At 39.9% G+C, this 27,145-nt stretch overlaps 1 protein-coding gene across 1 annotated transcript in view; it reads left to right on the top strand.

The window, feature by feature from the left end:
- man1a1 (mannosidase, alpha, class 1A, member 1) overlaps positions 1–27,145 on the top strand; it is a 265,587-nt gene that overhangs the window by 185,447 nt on the left and 52,995 nt on the right. The window contains exon 5 of the mRNA XM_041804487.1: positions 22,003–22,097. Within this exon, the coding sequence (XP_041660421.1) occupies positions 22,003–22,097 (95 nt within the window). The remainder of the gene's footprint in view (positions 1–22,002; positions 22,098–27,145) is intronic.

Raw genomic sequence — 27,145 nt, forward strand, 5'->3', positions numbered from 1 at the left:
ATGAAAGCGGAGTTAATGAGGATCATGTTGGATTTGTTGCATAGACGTGCATTGCTTAGCTTTGCTAAAGCAACAATGGTAATCTCTAAGATACAGTGAATTAAGTAGTCACTGTCTGTTTGAGGTGACTCAGTGTTGATTTAGCCCTGTGACCAATTATAAAATCCTTCATAGCTTCAGGACAATTTTTATCAGAAACAGGTTGTCAAGGCATTACTCTGGGCATCCATCAGCTACCAGTGGATCAGCTGATTTCCTTATATGTGCTGGATTGTGAGGGTGACTCACATCCCTATGGTGAGCCATAATGCAATACAGTATGTGGTAACCTGCCCGTGATAATGAGTCTGCAATTACTGATACACTGCCAGACAAGACTACTAAAAAATCCCCCTAAAAAGGCCAGGATTAACGTCTTTATTCCAGGGCCAATACTGATTAGTAGTCATTCATGAGATCCAAATAACCAATATCTGGAACTGATATGCATTTATTATGATGTACAAAATGTGATTAACGTAGCAGAAATAAAATAGCATGATCAGAAAAATGAAGGAAGATAATAATTTAGTCGTTGTTCTCTCAGCATGAGGATCGGCACAGAGCAGCACAGAAGAAGCAGGAAAACAGGAAGTGATGCCATATGCTCACTGTGCCAGTGGATAAGTGTTGATTGGCTAGTATTTATGTGACATCTAGCCAATCAGATTGTATTGTACACAGGACTTTTTGTGTGACTGCAGAGAGAGAATATAAAGCCAGAGGAGAAGACACACTTCACAGTGGAACCACTTTTAAATAGTTAACTTACTAATGGGATAATGAACTTTATCAATTATATATCCTGCTGTGTTTGTGCTCTGTTTCTGTGGTTTTTTACTGTGGTAAGCTTTATTTTTTAAATGTGCCATATAAATAAAGTGGACTAGATTGGATTGGGATTATTTAAAAAAGAAGTGCCGATAGTCAGCTAAATGCCAAATATCAGCACCAATAATCAGTCCTGCATACTCCACCTGAGCTGCATTATTAAGGCTGGACAGCACTTTTCTCTACGACCAATGATCAGTGACCTCGCCCAACTGAAGCGTTTCTGCAGTGCTGTGCAGCTGGTGACTTGAGATCACATTAGAACCATGGGAAGAATATGTGAACAAAAGATTATTTTGCTTCTCAGGCATTTATTTGTCATCCGTGTTGACAGTATTCCATGATTCCCCCATAGGTGAGTACATAAGAAAGTTAAACTGCTTATATTTGCCACAAAAGATGTGCGCTTTCATGTGAAATTCTGTAGGTTTCCACCTCAAAAGTCAACCTTTTTGGACTGGAGGCAGGCCGGTTCAGCACCTGTACTCTTCTACTGTGAAGCCATGCTGTTGTGATGATGTAGTTTAGCATGAGTCTTGCTGAAATAGTCAGTGCCTTCTCTGAAAGAGATGTCTCCGTGGGAGTTTATGCTAGTCTAAAACCTTTATTTAATTTTCAGCATTGATAGAGCCTTTCCAGATGTGTAAGCTGCCCACACCATGGGCACTAATGCAAACCCATACCATCAGAGATGCAGGCTTCAGAACTGTGCACTGATAACAAGCTGCAAGCATCCATGGTTTCCAAAAATAGTATAAAATTTTGATCCATGTGACCACAGAACAGTTTTCCATTTTGCCTCAATCCATTTTTAATGAGCTTTGGCCCAGGGAAGACAGAGGCCTTTCTGTGTTCACATATGGCTTCTTCTTTGCATGATACAGCTTTCACTTGCTTTTGTGGATGGCACAGCCAACAGTGCTGACAGACAGTAAGCCCGTACAGTGATTTCCATGACAGAATCATGCCTGTTTTTATCGTAGTGCCGCCTGAGGGACCTGGACCTGGTGCTGCCTGAGTCCTATGAATTAAGGGCATTGAATGCCTAAACCTGAATTATTTTCAACAGTGTTTTTGGCCTTAGTTTTCATCCCTTTTATATTCTTTTCTCTTCCATGAGTACCGGTGCTTTAACGGCCACCAGGAGTGCTCCAGCTGCATCTCTTTTCCACTTCAGTCTCAATCCTCTCTCTCTGTTTCTCCATCCAGTCACATTAGCATTCAAACTGCTTCACCTGCAGCTCTCTCTGCTTGTCGAGGTCTGAGTCAGAGTTTAATTATATTCTGGACAGTAAGAGGTATCCTTAGGAGGCACATTCTGGAGAAATCTCCACCACACTGACCCTCAGGAAATAAAATCACTGTTGTGGTGAATTCATAGAAAACCTCAGCACAGCCCACCGAGCTGTAAACGAAGAGCTGGGTTTACATTTACCAGCATTTCCATACCATTCAAATCCACCTCAGTGCCGTGTAAAAGCATTAGTTCTCGCGGTGAATATTCCACCCTGAGGCCCCCTGACAGGAAATGTTTTCATACCTCAGAGACATTTGAATTTAACACCTCAGTGACTGTCAGCCATGCTTCTGTCTGCTGCAAGTCAGAGTTAAAGAGCAGCCTGCTCTGCCTGTCATACTTCAGCTGTCAAATGTGACATCGATGGTAGGAATGCTTCGATAGCACTTCTTTTCAGACCAAGAACAAGTACAGCCACTTTAATATGGCAGCCTACCAATACCCAGTACAAATATGAATACTTTATACCATTGCAGCTCTTGAAATCATTTTGGAAGTTTGATTTATTTTTATCTGATGATTCTCCCCCCTCTTCCTGATGCAGTCAGCTCTGCCTTTGTCATCCTCATTTATAGATTATAGTATACATTACTTCAACTAACGTGTCAACTCAGAGAAACAAACATAATGCTGCAAAATAAAGTATATGGGCGGGTTACTTCCCTGCATTTACAACACATTTGAATTGGCTCTGTTTGCCTGTTAGTGGGCATGGTGGAAGAAGGAAACACTGAATCCAGGGTCTGAAATCAGCACCAGGCAAGCACCAAAGAAGGGTGCGTTTCCGGATCATGAGTAAACTCTGCTGAGTTTAAACTGCTGATGCAGCGGTCTCCTGCTACTCTGCTCACTGCTGTCAGGTCTTTGAGAGACATACGGACCTGATGCAGGTCTCCAGGCTGTAACATAGAGAAAACGCTTGTAATTCATGGATGAATGACAACTCATCATAGGGTTGATAAAACTATTTTACCGTCAATGAATCATGTGCAAATTTTCAATGCAATGAAAGCAGCAATAGAGCTCAACAGTGCCTGAGAAATTCATCATTCAAACCCCCATAGATATTTTATCAAATCCTTTAAGAACACTTCTAATGCATGAACCAAGTTAACCCCAACCTGTGTACTCATGGCAGTAAGTCGTTTGAATTGGCACAGAAAGGGCATTCCAAAACAGAAAAAAGGCAACGGTACAAGACTATACATATATCTATACAATAATGAAGGAACTAGATATCCCACAATGCATTCTGATTCATTTTATTTGTTGTAAATGAAAGCTTTTCAAGCTTTCAAACCATTTTATTACCTTTTTTCTACACTTATCTACATTGAAGTGATTATACTAGAAATGATAATCTGTGGTAGTTTAACATTATCACTTTATACCGTGGCCTGGTAGACACTTGGCACTAAAGGATTGTGGGTATTGTATTATTATTGGTTGAGATTGCTAGTGTGTAGTACTCAAGAATGGTCTTGGTCTTGAGACCGGTCTCAAGACCACATTTTGAATGTCTTGATCTTGTCTCGAACTCGAGAGCATATTTACTTGACCTTGTCTTGGTTGGAATGGCCGGACTTGGGATTTTCCATCAAGACCGGTCAAGACCAGCACTGATCTGCCATTCCTCTACTTAATGTGATATTAAGAAGAAGCACTTGCTAAATCAACAAATAGCTACACCTGCAAAAAGTCTTATTTCTAGTTAGACACATCTGAGCACTTACTTTAGGCCTCATTCACCTGACAATCTAGATAAACGTCTCATTTTCAGATATTTAAAATGATTCTGGACTTTTTGAGATCTTTGCATGTTGTGCTTTGAATGAGTTGCATACACATTATTTTTAAAAGAAAAATAAGATCAAAGAGAGAATGCTCTTTTACTGTTCAACCTCGTCTAGCTTGGATACTTCCGATAATGTGGCGAATAATCAAATGCGCTATGGAGAGAATGAAGGGGATTTTTACTCGAGGAACCACTCTCCCTTGTGCGTATGATCCATGGAGATCTGCTCAAAAAGCCTTTTTGTCTGCCTTTATCACACAAGTGACAGACGAACATTAAGCAATGCAATGTTTATAACATTGTAACATTATAGTTGGTATAGACTCATTCATACAGACACTGTTAAACAGAGCACTAAACACGGAGGATGTCCTTAAATACACAACCTCAGGTTTTAGCTCTGCTGTTTGCAGATGATGTGGCTCTAGGGCTGAATGATTTGCAAAAATAATCTCATTGTGATTTCATTCCCAAATATTGCGATCGCAGTTTAATATGAAATTATTCTTGGGTTACTGTTATGTATTTTTTGACAAATTCAAGCAATAAATAATTCCATTAATAAGACTATGTGTATTGAAAACAATGAAATTATTTCTGAAGCAATTAATCCATAGTAGCAAGATTCTGAATGCAACAAGCTTTAAGCTATAAAGGAGGTGGCTTGGGTGGGGGAAGTGAGGCTGGCTACCGGCTGATCACAGCTGGGGTATGACTGTCATGAAGTAGCACTAAGCTTCATCAGTTTTAGATAGAATGAGCTATTTCTGCTCGTATTGCAAATGTTGTGTCATTTGCTTTGTTTAAGGGCATTATCATTTTATGCGACTCATTTTGGTTAAAAAAAAAAATACATAAAACACTAAAAGGAGGATTTTTGTAAACCATTTTAAAAAATTGCCCCTTGAATGTTTGCATAATGTGCATAAAATCTCTGCTGCAGCAAAAAAAAATTTCAAACTGGTATTTTGACACATTTCAAGTTAAAGAAATATTGCAACGTCTGCGATTTGAAAATTTCAGCAGCCCATATTGTGATTTAATCTAATTTGCGATTAATTGCCAAGCCCTATATGGTTCTATTGGCCCCTAAGCTTGGGTCCTCCAACAGGCAGCTGGTTTGACAATAAGCATCTTCAAGTCCAAAGCCAGCAGTGGATTGCTTCTTACAGGGGAGCGAGTCTTTGCCCTTAGTGAAGGAGTTCAAGTACCTCAGGGGTATTGTTCACGTGTGAGGACCGTGATAATGATGGCAGATTGGGGCAGCATCGGCTCTGTTGCAGGCGCTGTACTGGACTGTTGTGGTGAGGAAGGCAAAGCTTATTGATTTACCAGTCGATCAATCCTCACCCATGTTAATGAGCTCTGGGCAAAAGACCAAACAATTGAGATCTTGGATGCAAAATGGGATTCCTCAGGAGGGTTTCTGGGCTCTGACTTAGAGCTGGAAGGTTCTCGAAGAAGAGCTGCTGGAGTTGGTTTGGGTGGTTCGGGCACCTGATCAGCATGCCTCCTGGTCACCTCTCTGTGGAGGTCTTCCAGGCACGTCACACTGGGAGGAGATCCCAGGGCAGACCCAAGAACTCGCTGGAGTGGCCTGGGAGCACCTCAGAATCCTGACCTCAGACACCCACTATCTAGTTTTAAAACATACTAATGTCTTAAAAATGTGAAGTATTACCTAACCCTTTATGTGTTTAGGTATATAGTAGGTCTCTGCTTTTTCTCTCCTCTCTCTTGTTGCCATATGCTCAGCTTTAATTATTACTAATTCTTCTCATCAGGCTGCTGTTTATTTTGCAGCTGCCCTTCATCCTGTGTTTCCTCTCCCTGAAGCCTGTTATTAAACCCAGAGAGAGAGAGTGAGAGAGTGAAGAGGGGGACAAGAGCAGCCATTCACACAACAGCAAGCTCCTTAACCACCGAAAGCTGTCACCTCCTCAGAGTGTGTGCATAAGAGTGTGTGTTGCCTAAGCCTCTCCAATACAGCTGTCAGGGCAGCAGCCTGCAGACGGGGCTCACTCAGCTGAGACCCCGACAGTCGTGTGCTGGCTGTCTGTCTCCACATTTAGTCTGCAACGAACACTCACTGTCATTATTTCATGAAGTGAGAGATTAAACCCAAGGGCACAAATAACTGCTGCTTGAAAATAAAAGTGCAGTTGTGCAAGTGCAAAATTTATGTCCAGGCCAACAGGGTAATATCTGATAGAAATAGTAATAAATGGAGATTGCATTTGAGGGGAATTTTCATAGATTGCTGTGAGAAATGTAAGGAAAAGAGGAGGACGTTGATAAGGAGGGCGGAGTTTTGGGGGTCTATATGAGTGACAGCAGTGTTGGTGAAATAAAGACGGGGTTCATGATGGAGTGCAGAGGGTAGAAGGATGGAGAGGAGAGGGGCAGCGTGTCAGGATCCAGGAGGAGGAGAAGGCGGGCGGCGATGTCGGCATGCAGGGCTCGCTCTGTCCCCACAGACGCAGCTCTAATCTGGGCCACATGTCCCGCAAGGCCTGCTGGGTGATTCATCTTAGTTAGGGAGCTGTCCGGGAGACTCTCTGTGGACTGCAACACATAATCATACTCACACATACACACACTGCCACCATTTCTGGTTGCGGAACAAGAGCTGTAGACTTGATGGGGAGGACACACCACCTACTTAAAATGTTAAAATCCTTCAGGGGACCTTCTACCTCTGCCTCATCACCATGAATGCAATCTAAACCTCCTTCTAAATGTGACTTGAGCACTAATCTAAGCCTTAATTCATGTAATTTATCTCTGTAGGAGCCTATACAAACAAGTGCCACTGCTCCTGTCAGCTGATTCAGTGCCATTACAGAGGGAAGCAGCAAGAGAGCAGGGTTAGTTAGAGCTGTAAGTTATACTGTGCATTAATGCTCCACATAAGGGAGAAAAACAGGTCAGAATTCTCCTCAGCAGCATAACCTCATTAAGACATGTTACGTTTTAACAGCTTTAACACTATGCATTGACTTCTACTACTTACAGCATTAAAGCCATCCTATTATTGAAAATTACAGCAAAAATTGTGAAGAGCTTCAACACCCTTAGCAATTAAGGCTGTCAGTATGTTCCATACTTTAATATCATGTGTTTTATCCAATACAGACTCTATTAGTGCATTCTCACATTAAGGACCCAGGCCCAGATCCAAGTAAATCTTGAATATTGACCCCAAAATCTGGTTTAATTGGGTCAGCATGAACGTAAGCTTACCTTACAAGGGTACAGTGCCAAAGTTTAAGCAGTCTTCTGCATGGTTAGTGGGAATTTGCAACCAGTGAGGACCAATCTGGTCAGAAAGAGTATATGATAGGGTTACAAGTGACCTGGTATGTCAGATTGGCTGTTTTATATATCCATTACATGGGTTATGTTTTCAGTCAGTCTGGGCAACCACCCATAGTATGCATTTCGGAAGGTCAGAGGATCCAGTATGGAAGCATATGCCGGTTCAGAATTTTACCATGTCACTTTTGGCCCTCTGCAGTTTTGGTTTCTTGATGGCCATTGACCAAGCCAGGGGTTCCCAAACTTTCAGCCTTCAAAATAAAAAGCTCCAGTGAACAGCGACCTCCATCTTTACCAGAGGAAGTTCAAACATATGATATTGCACAAAGCTTTATGTACAAATTAATAGTTAAATGGGGTTTTGTACACATAACTCACATTCAAGCACAAATCTCACTTGACATATATGGTCTTATCTAAAATAGAACCCCTTTTAATTTATTTTTACTATACTGGATAATATAAACCACATTTAATCATTTTTAAATTGCTCTTTGTTTTTTGGTAAGCATACCATGACCCCCCCATAATGTCTTGCAACCCTCTAAGGGGTCCCGACCCATCCCCTGCTTTGGGAACCACTGGTCTAGGCCTGCACAAGGCCCCAGCATTAGACATAGTCTTGCTAATGATAGCCAAAAGTGCGGCAAAGGGAAGTCATCACAAAGGAGTCCAGTCGGCATCTATGGCCACCAGTCATCTTCCAGGTCTCACAAGAGTATATCAAGACTGGGAGGACCTACGGCTGAAAGACTCTGACCTTGGTCCACGTGCTCAGATATCACAAGTGCTGCACCACTTTGCCAAGGGAACCCATTGCCCTGTGCACAAGGCCAAGTCTGCAGTTGATCTCAACCTTGCATTTACTTGCCAAGATAGGTGAACTGCTCAATAACAATCCACAGACACAGATTTGATGGCAGCATCCAAGGCAACCCCACATACCTGGACAAAGGGCAGAACCTTTGGTAAATCTGTGTGATCGTTCTGTCTGTCTCATTCACTATGGGCCAATCGGAAATGCTGTCCAGTTCTGATAAAACTACCACTAGTCTATGTCCAAGCTAATCATGGCATTGGTTGCCATTGTTTGCAGTCTTGCAGTCATGAAATCTGGCCAGTCCATTGACTTTGCAGTGTCAGGTTACAAGCTCCAGGCCAACACAGTTAAGGTATTGAATACATGTTTGGAGTTTTGTAGCTCTGATTTACTGAGAAATGATGGCATGACAGAGTATATTAGAGATTCCCCAGCCTTTGTTGTTTGTCCTTTAACCCTTCCTCACAGGTCAGTCATACAATATTTGTGTTATCAGAGTTTAAGAATTCAATAAGGGGGAAAAAGATGATGATTTTTTTTCCCAGTCACATTTTAATTTGTTAAGATAATTGGGGTGCACAGGGGATTTGTTTACACCCCGTCTAATTATTAATCTTCTTGTGTTGTTTGCTCTGCTGGAGTCCATTTAATTGATTCTGCTGGGTCTCTTATTCATCTGGGGTACATTAAATTTCCAACAGTTCTTTATGGTATGTCCAGGCTTTTGGAAAACTTCTGTTCTGTAAAGTGGCCTGAAATGATCTGGTAGATTAAATACATAGCGGGCAGTGTATTCTTAACACACAAGGTTGATATATTCCTATAGGGTAGATTAGTGTGAGTGTTTGGCTTAGTGCATGTTGGTTTCTACTGTCTGTTTCTGCCTCATTTAGTCTTTTTCCTCTAAGAGGACAGGAAACAGAGTGTCAGTGATGAGGCGTGTTTTGTTTCACTCTTCATCGACTGTTGGCTTTCTCACATTGTTGACAGTGGTTAGAGCTAATCCATACTGCGTGAAAACACCTCAGTCATGTTTGTGTAATGATGTATAGACTTCCCTGATGTACTCGCCTACCCTTATCCTCTTTCTTTCTTACTTAGAGTAGACTCTACAAGACGATCAGGCTGATTTTGAGCCTGGTTCCCCTTTCAGATGAAAGTAAGCAACGTCTTTGTGATGCTGGTTGGCCTGATGGTTCAGTCGTGGAGTCGTCTGTTTAAATAAAGGCATAAAAGCCCAAAAATGAATATTGGAAGGATTATCTTGCTTGATATTGTAAGATAAGTGGTGTATTTTTGCCATATTGATGCTGTACACACACCAGAAATTAAACAGTTTCAGGGATCTTTTTGGGGGGTCTTTTTGTATGGGCTAGGCCTTAAACTCAATTTAGTGACCAGAAAGTATATGATAAATCTCTCTGGACTTCATTTCCACACTTCAGTTAGGACCATTTTGTCAAGAAACACACATGATTTACAGTTATAAATGTTTCTCTTTATTAGCTGTTTACTCTCAGTGCTGTTGTTTATATTCGGGGGTGTGGCTGTTCTGGGCTGTTTTTCCATAAGTCTATACAGAAGGAACAGCACATGTTCTGCTCTTCCTGTGCCTACAAGGAAAGCCTGAGGCAGGGAGAGAAGCAGCAAAAAAAAAAAAAAGATAGAGGAAAGCAGACATCGATGACAGCAGAATGGCATTGATTAAGTCAGATTTCGCATAAAAGAGGAGCTGGGTGGAGGAGGGTTGCAAAAAGCAGCTTGCAACAGAAGCAACAAAGCATGGTCAGGCAGGGCAGTTTTAAATATGGCGGCATGAGTGCAGTTAGCCAATAGCGTGCTTAGAGCGATCAGCTGGCAATCAGCTGATGAGGGCTCGTGTGGGATCAGCTGATCGGAAATATATGGCAGTGGCCTGCCTGAACACTATACCCTGGTCCGTTGTTATCATGTGTTGCACTGAGGCTGCTGCTGTTTCCTAACCTGGACCACTTATAGGAGAGCTTATCCCTGAACCAGATGTTTGACTCTGAGCCTCTCAAATCTGCTGCTTTCTACCAAATGTATCGTGTGGCTGAAGTTGTTATTTTTCTTTGTTTTGGAAATATCCTAGAACAAACCTTCTAATCCTAAATCCAGGGTTAACCCGATACCAAAATAGCAGCCTTAAGATACCACACAAAGACCGTGTAATGGACTGAAATGTTTATACTTAAACAGTAATTATACAACCAAGAACACAGAGCTCAGCAGACTCCCCAGTAGAACTACATCTTGAATTAACCCATTCTTTGGCCTTTTTTACTTTTGTCTTTTGCTTTCCTAATTTCCTCTTTCGATCTCCCTAAAACACATTTTTATTCTCCTTCTCTAATTATATATATTTATTAAAAGAAGGGATAATGTCTGTAACTTTGAGAGGCATGTTAGTATTTCAACCACTATTTTGTGTTTATGGTCTGTGTGTTATCTCATAAAAACTTTTCATATGTACATGTTGCATATTTTATATCTTTTCAGAATTAATAACTCATTGCCTCTTGTTGAATGCCATTTCTTTTGAAAAATCAAAGGGAGTCCCTTTCTGTCCAGCTAAAATCATTTTTACAGACAGTCAAGCTTGCCTTTGATGCAGTACTGTATTTGATTTATGTGAATCAGGTTGGTTAAACTCCAAACACAGCAGGAGCACCCTGTTGAACTCCAAAAAGTAGAAATCAAGTGTGTTTCTTTGTATAACAAATATTTGGAAGACATGACTGTTACTCCAATGGAGTCAGTCTGAATTGAGATTTTTTTTTTTTTAAATATATAACTGCAGAATAACAGGCCGCATACCTTCTAAAAAGTTCAACTTTTGTCTCGTCAGTCATCAGAATATTTCTCCAAAAGTCTTGGGGATCATCAAGATGTTTCTTGGCAAATGTGAGAAGAGCCTTTGTGTTCTTTCTTGTCAGCAGTGGTTTTGGCCTTGGAACTCTCCCATGATGCCATTGTTGCCCAGTGTCTTTCTCATGGTCGAGTCATGGACTCTGACCTTAACTGAGGCCAGTGAGGCCTGCAGTTCTTTGGATGTGGTTCTGGGTTCTTTTGTGACCTCCTGGATGAGTCATCATTTCACTCTTGGAGTCATTTTGGTCGGCCGACCACTCCTGGGAAGGTTCACTACTGTCCACAGTTTTCTCCATTTGTGGATAATGGCTCTGACTGTGGTTCACTGGAGTCCCAAAGCCTTGGAAATGGCTTTGTAACCTTTTCCAGACTGATAGATTTCGATCACTTTGTTTCTCATTTGTTCTTGAATTTCTTTGGATCATGGCATGATGTGTTTCTTTTTGAGATCTTGTAGTCTACTTCACCAGGCAGTAATCAGGCCTGGGTGTGGCCAGTGAAATTGAACTCAGCTTTCCAAGAACTGTGGTTAATCACAGTTAACTCGTGATTTAACAAGGGGGGCAATTACTTTTTCACCCAGGGCAAGATAGGTTTGGATGTTTTTCCCCCCTTTTCCCCCATTTTGTATTTACTTGGGTTGTCTTTGTAAGATTTTAAAATTAGTTTGATGATCCATCTGTAGATCTGTGCCTGTGATTCACTATACTGCCATGGGCCGGACTTTTTCTGAAGGAAATACTGACTCTATTCATTTTCACACCCTCTTTTTTAAGGTATCACACATCAAGTAATTGTAGAAAGTACTACCCTAGTTTAAGATAGGGGGAAATAAAACTCTATAAAGACAGTAATACTGTAAAAGCACCACACTGTATCTGGAACCTTTCCCTTTAAACTCTTTAATAATTCATCTAGTGCAGCGCTAAGCTCTACCTGCCATCACTCCTTTTTATTAGTCTTTATCATGCCTCACATATTAAAACACTATTGTAAAAGAGATACATTACTTATTTAAGCCATACATGATCTCTTTCTCTTTTGTGAACATTTCGACTTTAAAAAGTTTGATGGTTACTTCAGAAATGATAAAATAACAGCCAGAGTATTTATCTTCTGGTTCCCTCATTTAACACCCGCACAAAAAAACATTGCAACAGTTTATTTTCCTGATGGATATCTGTGTCAGAGGCACCTGGGTGTGAAATGTGATTATCAGCATCACTTTTTACAAATTACATCAGCCCCGAGCTTCCTGTGTCTGTTCTTCACGTTCTGTATAATTCAGTTGCTTATTAAAGCTCGTTGGCAGTTTGCTTGATGGCCTCGGACACAGGGTGTGTTTAATTTATTCTCCTGTGCGTCCCTGCGAGTGATTTTATTCTTCCCCTCAGTGTGCTCCTGGCATTATTAAAGGCATTAATCACCGCCATCTGACGCCTTGTTACGACACATTTCTGCCCCCACAGAGCAGCCACAGTGGCAGAAACACACACAGTGGAGTCGTTTGGTGTCACCACCAGTCTTGGCTTGAAAACGCTCCATTGTTTTGGTGCTTTGATGGAGAAAAAAGAAGCAGTGTTTGTGTATTTGTTCAAGAAAGGATTGATGAAATAATTATTTACAATAGTCCAAAATTTACAAGATGATACTTCAAACAGAAAGGCGGATATTTGGTATTATTTCAAAGATCACTGCCAGTAATTTAAGGAATATTCCAAATTTTCACCATTCATCTGGGATGTTTTTTTTTCTCTGAGGAGAAGCGTCATCATGCCGCTCTGCCATAAAGCCCAGATCAGTGGAGGGCTGCAGTGATAGTTGTCCTTCTGGAAGCATCTCTGCAACTATCCAGAGAGATGGGAGGAGCCTGAGCTACATTTATACTTTAAATACTTCTATTAATGTGGTATTCCAGTTTTTTTCTTTTTATTAAATGTCTGTTTCTTTGTCATGATGGGGAACTGAGTGCAGATTAATAGAATAATACTGGGGCATCGGGCTGCAACTTAACAAAATTGGAAAAAGCGAAGAGGTCCAGTGATTTCTAAATGGACTGTAACGGATTGCAACGGTACTAAAACATCCAGTTTTTGAATTTTCTGCTGCTTTTCACCCATTTTTTCCCTACTTTTCTGCCATTCTATGCAAATGAATGCCCATTTATAAGCTACCTTTCACCCATTTTTTCTCTTTTTGCCAATTTTTTGTCACGACATGTCCATTTCGTCTTTTTTGCCAATTTTTGCACATTTTTTCCAATTGTGCCCATTTTTGTCTCTTTTTTGCAAATCTTTTTTGTCTCTATGTGTATTTCAGTCTCTGTTTGCATATGTTGGCCTCTTTTTGGGCCACTTTTGTCAATTTGTGTTTCTTTTTGCCCATTTGCATTGTCTTTGGCCCATTTTTGTCTCTTTTTTGCCATTTTTTTGTCAGGTCATATGCATTTTAGTCTCAGTTTTCCTATTTTTGCATCTTTTGTTAGACACTTTTTGCAAATTTGTATGACTTTTTTCCCATTTGATATATATATATATATATTTTTTTTTTTGCACTTTTGCCAATTTATGACATTTTTTTTCTGTCATGTTATGTCATAAATTGGCAAAGTTTGCCTTTTTTGCATCTTTTTTGGCCACTTTTTTCCAATTTGTCTCTATTTGCCATTTTTGTAACTTTATGTCAATTTTTGCAACTTCTTTTTGCCACCTTCCACCCATTTGTATCACTTTTTTCCCTTTTATTGACATTTTTAACCTATTTATGCCATTTTTCACTATCTATCCATTTTTGGCACTTTTTTTTTTACCCATTTTTGTGTCTTTTTACAATTTTCCATTCTTTCCCCAGAAAAGTAGTCTCAGTTTCTTCTACTTTATGCATCCTGGCGTTTGTGCACATTATTACCCAGCCATGAAGTCTGACATTATTTTCCTAATTATTACGTTTAATATGCCCATCCACATTAACATTTTATTGTACAACAGCATGAATCAAGGAAATTCATTTTTGTTGCTTTGATAAGAGTGGTTATTAAAATATGAAAATATATTTTTTTATTGTTTTGATTTTGATGACCCCTATGGGCACCCCATTTAGCAGGGCACCAGAGAGCTCTCCCCTTTACCCCCCCCCCCCCCCCCCCATGGGTGGGCTTGGATTGAGTAGTGTGGCAAGTACAACCATAAAGATATGAAAAGCTGTGCCATTCAAAATAGACTACCATTGAAATGCACAGACAGAAGCCCTGTTTGAATGGGAAACCAGTCATCATTGGAGTGTAGACAGCAGCTCCAGCCACAGGAGCTCCAGCCATCTCTGCATCACAATGCATCATGGGAATGATTATATTCAGCACTACTGTCACACATGCTGTATGGACATTTTAACACCGCTGACTCTCAGCCAGAAGTCACATTTCCACATCCTTCCACATGAACGCCACATTTCTTTTACCACTCCTCCCAGTCCGCTCACACTGACCTTGTCATGCCTCTGACTTCTGAAGGAAAAGGTGTTGAGTTGCCACATTGTTGTGACAAGTACCCTCTCGAGCTTTTTCTTCTTCACAAATCTTTTCCTCCGCTCTGACCCTGTTTGTCACACCCTGCTGAGTGCGAGGCCATGTGGGAACAGAGCTGCTAGTAGGCTGACACTGATGTGTGTGAATATGAAGACTTAACAGTGATGAAAAGAATAATAGAGGGATGATGAAAAACAAGAATTCATGCTTGTTCTTGTGTTTCTTAACAATAATTTCCCTTAAAACAGATGGAACTGTTAGGTTAGATCAGGGGTGTCAAACTCAATCACAGCAGGGGCCGAAATCTGAATTTAGATTAACCTGAGGGCCTAACAGGGTCAAGATTTAACTGAAAACTGTCAACCGTGTTTTCACAGGTGATGAATTTTGAGGGGAAATTAAACAGTGATGATAAATGATTAAGATTTCTAAAAAAAAAAAAAAAAATCTAAATGATTAAATATCACAGCATCAATGTTACTGTGTGTCCATGTCAAATAAATGCTAAATAAATAAATGAATTTAAAGGCTCAAAATCTAAGGTTAAAAGGCTAAATCTGTAAGTCCTAAAGGTCAAAATATGAAATTTAAAGTCAAAATAAGGTTCGAATAAGTCAAAATAGAAGCTAAAATTCAAAATTGTGTCTCTAAATGGTCAAAATATGAGATAAAGTTCTTAATCAGGTGTTTAAAAGTGAAAACATGAGATTAAGGTCAAAGTTAAGAGTTTAAAAGGTCAAGATTTAATTTAAAATGAAAATTTGTGAATCTAAAAGGTCACAATATGAGAAAAAAAGGTTGAAATTATGAATTTAAAGGTCAAAATATAAAATAAAAATTCAAAATCCTAAGTTTTAGTCAAAATCTTGGGGTGCAAAAACACAAATAAATTTCTTTCCCTCATTCCTGACTTTTATCTAATTATTTCTACTCTCTACTTTTTCAGATTTTTATAAATTAACAAGGATTTTTTTTTCATCTTCAAGGTTAAATTTACATTTTTATACTGGAGTACATCTGCAGACCTCATAGGAGCAGCCCAATTCTAATTAAGATATGATCTTGTGGGCCGGGTAAACTGCACCGTGGGCCACATTTGGCCCCCGAGCCTTGAGTTTGACACCTGTGGGTTAGATTGTACGTTTAGCACTGCTAAATGTGCTACAACCCTATCTAGAGTCTGATTTCTGGGTTTCAGTTACTGGCCGAGTGGCATTATATTACAATATTTCTACCGCCTACTGCTGAAGCATTTTCATCGCTAATAATCTCTAATAACCGGTGTCATGCTGGTCCTTGAAAACCAGCGCTGGTCGACCCCTAATCTCAGTACTCCTGCTCTCTGATACATGACGTAATATGTGCCTGGGACACAAACGTGAGGCTGAGTTGCTGCTCAGTCCTGCTGTTTGATTCATTAGCTGACTAATATTGTTCTGACACTGCTGCATATCCAGTTTGATCTTTTCTCTTTGAGTTACCCAGTGTGAAAGTTGCCTCCCGCTGAGCATCCTCAGACTTTCAAACAACCAGGAGGATGTGGAATTCTTTGATTTAACAAGTGAACTTGTTTCTTCTAACACAGTGTTTTCAACTAGTGGGTCAGGACCAGCGGTGAAGAAGTGGGTATACTCTTCATGCATGTTTTTAGCCACCCATCCAACCACCTGTGCAGCAAAGTATGACCCCCCATACTCTGCCTCTGATAGCACACCCATTCTATATTATTGATCATATAGCTATGCACATGAGAATTTTTTTTACTTAAAAAACTAATTCTCACTTTTGTCCATCATCAACCTTAAGGTGAAGCTCCTGAATCCTCTACAGCAGGGCCAAACAGTCCACCTGGTCTTGTGCCAGACTCTACCCTCACTGCCTGACTCAACATGTGCCAGGAGCCGAATATGGAAGTACTTCACTTTCACGGCCAACAACCCAGACACCTAAGAGACGCTGCAGTCCTTCAGCTATAGCTGTTTGAAAGCTGTCCACTCAGATATGTTCTCACAAAGCTCGAGTTTCAAACTCAGACACTTGGAGCCGATAGTTACTCAAGGGCAAAAAGGGCACAACAGAGACACTATAACTCTTACATTTCAGAATTAAATACGTGATCTGAAGTCGTTTTAAAGGAGATTATCAATAACTGGTAACACTGAAGCCCAAGACTGCATTGAAAAGAGCACAAAGACAATAAATGATCACACCAAGAAAAGTTAAACGACCTTTTTTGTCCTTTCTTTTGAAAAATTGTGCTGGCATCAGATTTTAAATGGGCGCATCATTTTTAATATCACATCAGTTTCAGTGTTTCAGTGTTTAGCAAATCATTTCATTCTGTTCTGGTGCCTCCACCGGGGAGTCCATTTGTCCAGGCCATTCTTGTGAACAGTTTTCTGTAATTTGCAGAAAACTGTTTACAAAGCAGTGAAGGACTAACTGTTTGGGCACGGTTAGAAAGTGACAGGACCAATCAGCATCGGAGGGCAGTACTTTCAGGTGTGGCAGAGTCGTGACGTAAGCAAGCAGCGACAAGAGGCCGGTGCAAATATGGCGGAAGACATTAGCGTGGATGCTGCTAAAGCGTAAGTTTTATAAGAACTTGATGACATTTCTTTATTAAAAGAAGAGCAAAAAACAGCAGTGAGTTGTTTTCTTTTCAGAAATGACAGAAGTTGTGTACTGAAATGTCTGCAGTCGCCATGGTTCGCGTTATGCAGTTCTGTTATGGAGTTTACTCCTTGGTAGCGGCTACGATGTCATGTGTTTTGTTGCTCTGATTGGCCCGCGAAGATGTGACAGACAGAACGTTCATCCAATCACCCTCCAATTTTTTTCAAAGGCTCTGCCCTTTCCCAGACACTGTCTATGAGAGGTTTTCCAGATGGATGTGTTAGGTTGAGTGAAGGGCTTGATTTTGCACAAATGTCCACTCTGACCTGAGGATGATCATGTCAGCATATAACCAGGCAGTTGTTCTCGTCATTTGTAGTTTGCACCATGTACTTTTTTGATGAAATGAGGTGATAAAGTGCCACATAGAGCAGAAAAGTTTATATATAATGAAGGAAAATGCAAACCTCTGGCTGTATAGCCTCATAACTTGAACATTTTAAATCACATTGATTGAAAAGAACATCCAGAGCTTTTTTTTTTTTTTTCTTTTTTAACTCTCGGGCATTTTTTCCATAGTTTAAGCCTGGAGGGGAATCTTTATAAATGTGTGTTTGGGCTGAAATCGAATGAGAGGAAAGGTTAAAATTATTCAAAAATTTACAAGAAAATTATTTTGATATTTTGCCTTTTTCTGTGTAAATATAGCTCTGACATACATCTCTCCCCCAGGAACTATCCAGTCCCCAGACTGAGAATATATGTGCTCTTTTGGCCTTTTTTCAGGGCTGACAACATGGATTTATTTAAAGCAGCACCAAACTTTTCAACAAACCAGCAATTCCAAGTGGAATAGAGGTGAACTTAAGAGATGAAAAATGAACTTTTTCTTTTCCAAAAGTGTGCCAACTGATGTCAGAACACTGAAATAGACACTGCGTTCCCGTGTTTACCAGCCCGGCCTGTGATTTCTTATTCTCAAAGGAATGAGAAAAAGTAAAACATCAAACGGCAGTGAGTCCAGCTCTCCACTGACGGATGGCTGACTCACTGCTGTTTAGGAGAGTTTGTATTTGACTTTCATGTTTGAGCTGGAGCACAGAAAAAAGACGCGTATATCTTACTTAACAGAGCTGCCTCTAAACAGTCAGTTTGCGCACAGATGCTGGAATAATCCACTTCTATACAGAAGAAACAATGCTGAGTATTTGCATGTGAATTGTCAAAATTATTCAGCACATCTGGTTTCTACAACTATCACTATTCCTATTCAAACAGATGCAAGGTTAGTCTTTCAGACGTGTTTATGCTTTTGCCCTGGAATCCCATTTTACTGAAAAAAACCCTTTAAAATCTTAACATTGCATCTTATGAAATACTTTATTTTGAGCTCTATGTCTAATATTGCTTTGTTTTCATCCGTGAAAGATCTGTTTTACTGTGAGGCATCTTATAATTACATTTTTTAAAAGTGCAAGTGACCTTCCCAAAAACAAATGAGGTATGGAGTCGCTGTAATTTTCTTCAAATTACAGACAGAAAACATCAATGTAGCTGCAAGCAGCAGTAAGGCAGAAGAGGGACACTGGCGAGAGAGAACAAGGACGGAGACTGTAAGGAGAAAAAGGCTGGTATAAAGGGATGGAAAATGATGAAGAGGGGAGGGAAAGATGGAGCTACAGGCAGAACTATGAACGCTTTGCTTTGGTTTTCCTTTGGACTGAATTTGCATTAGAATCAACAATTTTAAAGAATCCCAACAATAAAAGGAATAAGTTTGGACTATTAGGAGGTAGAGCTCATAATTGCAATTTTATCATTTTTGCAGCATGCAAATTTAAAGTGGACACATTAGTTCAGTATGAATTTATTACAATACATTTTTTCTTACTGACCAGCAAGGCATTCCCACTCAGCATGCATGAATTTTAACTACTGGAAGGAAACCTGACTATAACATCACTGCTTTCACACCATTTTAATGCAGATCAAACTTAAAGTATCAGAAACTCTCAAGTTAATTTTGCCAAATTAATGGTTTAAAACTGCTGTTTAGGTTTATACAGGCTTCAGGAGAAATGTTGGAAAAAAGTGACTTTGAGAAAACAAAACAAAATAAAAAACATATGGCTGGTGTCAGCTTAAACCTTGTATCTCCATTTTTCATTTTTTTTTTTTTTCGTAAATCAGTGCTATTGGTCACCATTTACATTTGTCAGTGGGTTTTAACCCTTTTTAAAGCAATAAAGAGAGTCAAAACGATGCTGGCTATGACCATTCAGCTTTTTTCGTTCCCTTAAAAGTGGTGTTTTTTGGAGATACAAGGTTTTGACCTGGCGCCAGTAATAGTAAAACTGTGAGTAATGGCTAGTATGTACACTTTGATTTTGTTTTTCTGCAGTGGTTCCCAACCTTAACCTGACATGCCAGATGGATTTATTTCACACATCCATCTGGGAAAGCTTCATTAGTAAACGTCTGAGAAAAGGCAGAGGCTTTGAAAAAAACTCATAGTGTGATTGGATGAACATTCTGTCTGTCACATCTCTACTGGCCAATCAGAGCAACAAAATACGTGACGTAGCCACTATCGAGCTGCGCGTGTGCAGCTACTGAGGAATAATGTGAAACATGGCAACATGTCAGTACACGACTTTTGTCATTTTTGAAAAGAAAACAACTCACTGCTGTTCTTTGTTCTTCTTTTAATAAAGAAATGTCGTCAAGTTCTGATAAAGCATCCACGCTAATCTCTTCCTCCATAACCGCACCAGCTCTTGCTGCTGGTTGTTAACGTCACGACTCTGCTGCGCCTGAAAGTACTGCCCATCGATACTGATTGGTCCTGTTACTTTCTAACCGGGCCCAAACAGTTCAGATAGGAGCTTTGCAAGATGGATTCACCAGTGAAAAACAAGGAAACAGGCGTATCCATCTGCTTGGCAAGGTTATCCCAACCCGAGGTCCAGAATCTCCTGGAGAAGGGGGAGAGGGCAGAAAGTTGCAGGTGCAGGGCTCTGTCAGTTTTAAGGTTGTCAATATTATATTTATTCTAGTGCTGTTACTCGATGAAAAGAAATAATTAAGTTAATCACATCACTACACTGTGATTAATCATGATTAATCACTGCATTTTTTCATGGTTTAAGTATATTTTTATGTATTTAGATTTTTAAAGGTTGTTTTTGCAAACTGTTTTATTTTTATTCTTTGAATTCTATGTACAGCACATTGAAAGTGCTGATCTGAGTCCTTATTGATACCACTATCAATACTTTCTATAGTTTTGTGGAAAGACAAAATAAGGGAAACTACCAGTGGTCTTAGCTGAGTAGTGCTTGAGTTAAAAAGCTATGACTCAGTCTGTCACATCTATTGTATATCCTTCAAATATAAACACATTTTCGCACTGCATTTATTGAAGTTTCTCATCAAAAACCCCATTTTCCTATTTTTATGTGACATTTGAACACATCATAACATGTAGGATACAGTCATCTAATTTACTGAGGTTACCTGAACGCATCATATTTTCCGTCTTCAGCTTGTAAAGTTCGCTTATTAACTTCAATTTTTCCAATTCCACTGCGGATTTCTACACTGGAATAATATTGTTAACAAACAGGACTTGCTCAAAGTTTTGGAGCACTTTTTAGCATTTATCCGAGCAGCTGAAGAAGAAAACTGTCCTGAATTAGCTGAAGAGAGTGGTATGACCATGGCTTGATCCCGTGTTGTTGTTAGCGTCTTTGCTAACATTAGCAAAGATGTGCTTTGCCTGTAGGTGGTTCTTAAGACTTGTGCTTCGGTGTAAAACATTTCATCACTGCCACATGTACTCACAGTTTTGTTTTGTTTTATTTTTTAAGATTTATTTTTGGGCCTTTTCATGTCTTTATTAAAGGAGGACAGTGGATAGACTTGGAAACAGGGAAGAGAGTGGGGAGAGACATGTGGGAAATTGGTGCCAAAGGCCAGATTCAAACCCAGGCCACCCGCCTACATGGTGTGCACCTTAACCACTCAGCTACCAGCACAGCGTACTTTCAGTTTTGGTTTTATCTTAACTAACATTCACCAGCTTTTTAAAAAGAAAATTGCCATTAAGCAGACCTGGGTCTGTCTCCTCACTCACCACTGCTGGCTATGTCTGACCCTCCTCTCACTTCTTCACCCCCAGGCAAGTAAACATCCGCGCTGGAGGACTACAGGAGCAAGTTGTGGTCAAACTTAGTCATATGATTAAATTGTGTTATTTTTTTTTTTAAGGGTTCAAGAATAATCACAAGCGTTACCACGTCTATGTTAACAGCCCTAATTTGTACACATAAAGTAAAACCATGACAAAAGACTTAACAAACAATTTACTTAAGGCACTTTTTTAAAGATAGATTCTTGGCCTAGTGGTTTAAGGCGGTCCAGGTTGGGCCTGCACCCAATTTCAATTACCATGCAAAACAGCAAAACCACATTTTCAACGTGTTTATTTCTATTAACATAGCCTCAAAGGTGTGAATGGTTCTTTCAGGTGACTTGGTGTCCATGAAAAGATATAACTGTCGGATTGATTCACAATCAAATGGTAGTCCTATAACAGCCTTTCCACATTGATTTCTCCAGTTACACCCTGGCTAAGACAAGGTTGAAGTTGTCTGCTGATATTGTCTACATGGTAACCGAACACCATCCTTGAGTTAGAGATCTGATCCTGCTGTTTTTGCTGTTGCTGTCTGAAAATTGTGTCACATAGTGTGATTTTATTCCCCTCTCTGGCTGTCATGTCTTTCTTCAGGGCTGCTAAAGAGAAAGTGAAATCCTCTTTCAGCAAGGAGAAACCTCTTGTAATAAGGCTCTCTCTCTTCCTTCCTCAGGTGTACCGTAGAAAGGCGGTGGAGCTGGGTGAGAAGCTGCTGCCAGCCTTCAAAACGCCCACCGGCATTCCCTGGGCTCTGCTTAACCTCAAGAGGTAAAGCGCACACATACACACACAGTCTTTCTCTCAAAGCGGTCCACTCTGGTGGTATTTGAGGCAGCAGGTCTGTTTTCATGGTTTGATACTTTAAAGAGCTCTTTGGTCTGAGGCCTGATGTGAGCTGGCTGAACACATTCCTCTCTCACTGGGCGAGCTGAGATGTTTTAGTTTTACATGGCACAGCCGACTCGGCAGGGTTTTCTCGTTGAGGACTACACGCCAGCGGCTGCCTCTCAAACTAAACCAACACTCAAAAGACAAAAGTTTCTGAGCACTCAGACAAGGTTAAAGGCCACAGTCAGCTTTTATTAAAGCACAGCGACGCAGTGACGGGCTGCCTCTGGGACTGAAGCTACGCATGCACACGAGCAGAAGCACACGCAAATTAATGACAGAGATGTAAAGCATGTTTGTTGTTTTGACACAAATCCTCCAACACCGATATGCTGCAAACAACCCAGCCTGACTCAGGATATATCTCTTGATTTGTTTTCCTCAAGTTATTTTATAATGCAGCCCTAAAATCTCAAGCTGCTGTCTGGGATAAAAACACGCTTTTGAAGGAAATTAAAGGCTGCTCAGGGTAAAACTGAGACTGCTGCTTTGGACATAATTTGATTATTAAATCACACCATCTATCACATCTTTAGTAAATTCATTTGGTTTTTTAATTAAAGGATTCACATTGAGAAACCAGAAAGGAAATGAGCTGCAAATCCTGGCAGATATGAGGTTATTGATACCAACATTAGAGGAGATAAAAATGACTGATAAGGATGCAGCTTTAGTGAATAGAATAGTGTTTTTTAACTGGATTGGGCAGTGTTATTACCATTCAGACCAGGTCAGAACTCCCCTTTCTTATAAATATACAGTCAAATTAAACATATAACCGTAATCAAACATATTTTTTGCACATTTTCCAAATGACACAAATACACTATATTGCCAAAAGCATTCACCATCTGGCAATCTGATAGATGAGTCTGGGTTTTGCAGTTGCCAGGACAACAGTACTTGTCTGACTGCATTGTGCCAAGTGTAAAGTTTGGTGGAGGGGGGATTATGGTGTGGGGTTGTTTTTCAGGAGCTGGGCTTGGCCCCTTAGTTCCAGTGAAAGGAACTCTGAATGCTTCAGCATACTAAGAAATTTTGGACAATTCCATGCTCCCAACTTTGTGGGAACAGTTTGAGGATGGCCCCTTCCTGTTCCAACATGACTGTGCACCAGTGCACATAGCAAGGTCCATAAAGACATGGATGAGAGAGTTTGGTGTGGATCAACTTGACTGGCCTGCACAGAGTCCTGACCTCAACCCAATAGAACACCTTGGGATGAGTTAGAGCGGAGGCTGAGAGCCAGGCCTTCTCGTCCAACATCAGTGTGTGACCTCACAAATGCGCTTCTAGAAGAATGGTCAAAAATTCCCATAAACACACTCCTAAATCCTTGTGGAAAGCCTTCCCAGGAGAGTTGAAGCTGTTGTAGCTGCAAAGGGTGGACCGACATCATATCAAACCTTATGGATTAAGAATGGGATGTCACTTAAGTTCATATGCAAGTCAAGGCAGGTGATTGAATACTTTTGGCAATATAGTGTATATTGGCAATGGTTAATTTCCCAAAATATGTGTATGATAATATATTATGCAAGTGAGACGGTGTGCATAATTTTACATGTAATTTTTGATGGAGTTATTCCTCTTTTACACAGTTGTGTCTTAACTGCATGGCGCGTTCTATGTGGCATTGAAAGCATGTGATTGATTTGGTGTGACGTGGCACAGTTTTCCCTCATCGCTCTATTCCCTATTTTCCGCTCTGTTGTTTGCACTAAGTTGGGAAAGGAACAGGAAACAGGTGGATGACAAGGCACCAGAAGCGTCGAACAGGATATCCTTAATTTTCTTTCGTTTTCCTCACTCAGCAGAGCTTATCCAGTTACAAAGCGGAGATAATTTTGCATTAGCAGTATCCATATCTGTTTTTGTAATGTGTTGTGCTGACTCAGCACAGGGGCAAAACTATTTTGCCCAGTTTTGCTAAAAGCTGTAACACCATTTTCAAAAGGAGTGAAAAATTCATAATACCTTCTGGACTGCAAGCATACAATGCGAGCAACTAGATATCTGATGCTTGCATGCTGTTAAGAAATAGATGTACTTCTTTTAAAGTCTCGTTACTTTTCAATGCTATTATTAAAATAGCAGAGATTGTGTTGTTTTACAACACAATTGTGGAGTGTTTTCAGTGAAATCTGAGTGATGAGTGATGTTTGAGTGCAATCTTCAGCAGTTGCCGTGTTGAAAGTATTCTCAATAGTAGTCAACCTAGAAACAGACAAAGAGGTGGAGCTAAGGTGGGTGGGCCTTAATTCTCCTTTCAAGCCATGCCACTATTCATGCATAACTCTCAGCCCCCTTAAAACCAAACTGGACACGTTATGTGATGTGCATGTGACCTCTGATGCTTCTGCAGCTCAAAAACACCCCATCATTTTTCAACCTCAGAGGTTGCCACTTGGTTTAAAAGTATCAAACATTTTGAAAGTTTGACAACTGTACATGCCGTATCTAAGTGTAGCGATGGGATTCACAGGTTGGATTGCTATGATACAGCACAGCACGATACGATAAGAAATATATTAATATTAATAGGGATAAAGGGAGCCAGAATACCAGGAATGTCCAAGACTAGATTAAATTACTGTATCAATATTTGTTCAACCAATCAGTCTCTCACAATCAATCACTTTTCTGAAATAATGCCAGTCATGTTTTGTTTACCTTACATGCACCAGTGTTTACATTTCTTATTTGGAATCTGGACTCCTCTCACATCCCTACTGTGTGCTTCATCAATAAAGTCCTTCACTTAGTGATGCTTTAATTTACAAAAACGCAACATCAGTGTGTTTCTGAGGGAGCAGAGAAACCACACAAGGGTCACTGCATCGTTTCACTCCACTTCCTGTCAGTCACAGTCGATTGCAGGAGCACTTTTTATCCTCCTTTTTCTTTCTTCATCTCCGGTTCCCCAGAGGGACTCGACTCTGCTGTTTGTCAGACGTTAATTAAAAGGCAGGTTGTCCTGACGATAAACGCGCTGTGACAAATTAATTTTCTTTCTGTCTCTATGGGTGAACGGACTTTGCACCCTGCCGTCCTTTTCTCTAGAGTGAGGAACACCCCTGGGAGCAACCGTGTGTGGGTTTAAATCTGTGTGTGCTGTGTGCCTGATCCCGAGAGGCCTGAACAGATTGGTGGTGATGATGACTTTACCTGCTTGAGTGAGCCATGATAGCTTGGAAGCACACACAGACAGACAGACTCACACTACAATCATCAGCACACACAGGTATCACCATGCATACATCACACACACAAAGCAGTTTATGCACCACTGAGTAAGAACCTTAAACTCCTTTTAGCAGCTATGCCTCCTTTTGTATGTCACATTTAACATAATAGTAAAAATGTGACTAACTCAGTGATTTGTTGAAATGATTATGTGTGACAAAACCACACAAAATTACAGCACAGCTGACTGGAACAATCACATCAGAGACCCATGGAGAGAGTAGGGATTCAGTAAAATGTAAATCAGGGGGTTCAAACATGACCAAGATTGGTTTGAGATTGTAATCTTGTGAAAAAAAACAGTGCAAACAGAGAAAAGCCAACATATGCAGCAAAACACATTGTTATTTTTTTTCTGTGGTGGTTTTGAGCTTATTTTTTGGACTCAGGACAAATTGGCTTATTGTTCAGCTGAATTAATGTTCCACCAGAAACACTAGGATTAATAACAAGAACCTAAACTTAAGCCTGAGCAGGCAGCTGGTGCATTTTCCTATGGATGCAAATTCTCACTGATGGATCAGAATGTGTATCTTATAGCATTAGCTTGATCCTAACTCAAAATTGTAATTGCCATTGAAACGCTAACAGGATAGATTCATTAGTGTGAATTATAGAAACTTAAGCAAATAGGCCATTTCTACAGTTAATTATGTCTGTTAGCATCTCTCCTGTCTATTGCACTACAGCTGTGTCACTTAGTTGATGATGCCTGAGTGATTGCATGAGTTTTCAAAGTTCATTTTTAAAGATATTGTTATACCTTATTTCATGTACTTACAGGTAGGAATGCACGACATTGGATTTTTGCCGATATCCCATATGCCTATATTTACTGATTCATTTTAGCCGATACCTATATTTAAATACGCTTTTCGGACAAGAAATTTCAATCCTTTTGTACACACTTTAAGGTCTTTTATAAAAACCTTTAAAGTTTGAAGGATGAGGATAAATAAAGAAAAAAACCTCAACTGACATAATTTTGTTGGTCCAGCCTAAAACTCAACTAATTTATTAGTATATATGGACAAAATCTACAGTCAATATATGCTGAAATAAACAGGGAAAATATCAGATGTAAATATCGGCAGAAATTTTTATATTCATTATTCATTCGTTTTATTTAAATCCTCGGAAAACACACTGAGGGAGGACCCTCATTTACTATGGTGCCGAGGTACAGACAACAACAAAAAAAAAAAAAAAAGACATCATCAAGAGGAATAGCAGCCCAGGGGACAAAACATGAAACAAGAAGTTCAGCATTCATAAAACTGTTAGAGACACTAAAACACAGTTAAATGATTAAAGGATCAATAAAATCAGCTATTAAAACTTTGAATTGATTCATGGGTATCAAAATGACTAGAATAAAGTTCAAACACAATTTCGAGATTAGAAAATGTGAAATAATACGTCATTATTGGATTTAATTACAAAGATATTCTCTGTCATTAGCACATGAACACACAGTGTCTATGATCTGCTATTAATAGCAAGTTTTAACTGTTTTCTCATCCTTTCGACTCTAATCTTTAAAATGTGTTCAAATTTATTCTCGAAATTTTAACTTTAATCTCGTCATTTCGACTTTAATCTCGACATGCCAAAATCTTTTTTCTCCTTCAAAATTGGCCCTAATCCTCTTCTGTAAACAATGAAGCTAGTGTTAGAGGTGC

Source organism: Cheilinus undulatus, linkage group 14 (assembly GCF_018320785.1).
Source record: "Cheilinus undulatus linkage group 14, ASM1832078v1, whole genome shotgun sequence".
Taxonomy (NCBI): domain Eukaryota; kingdom Metazoa; phylum Chordata; class Actinopteri; order Labriformes; family Labridae; genus Cheilinus; species Cheilinus undulatus.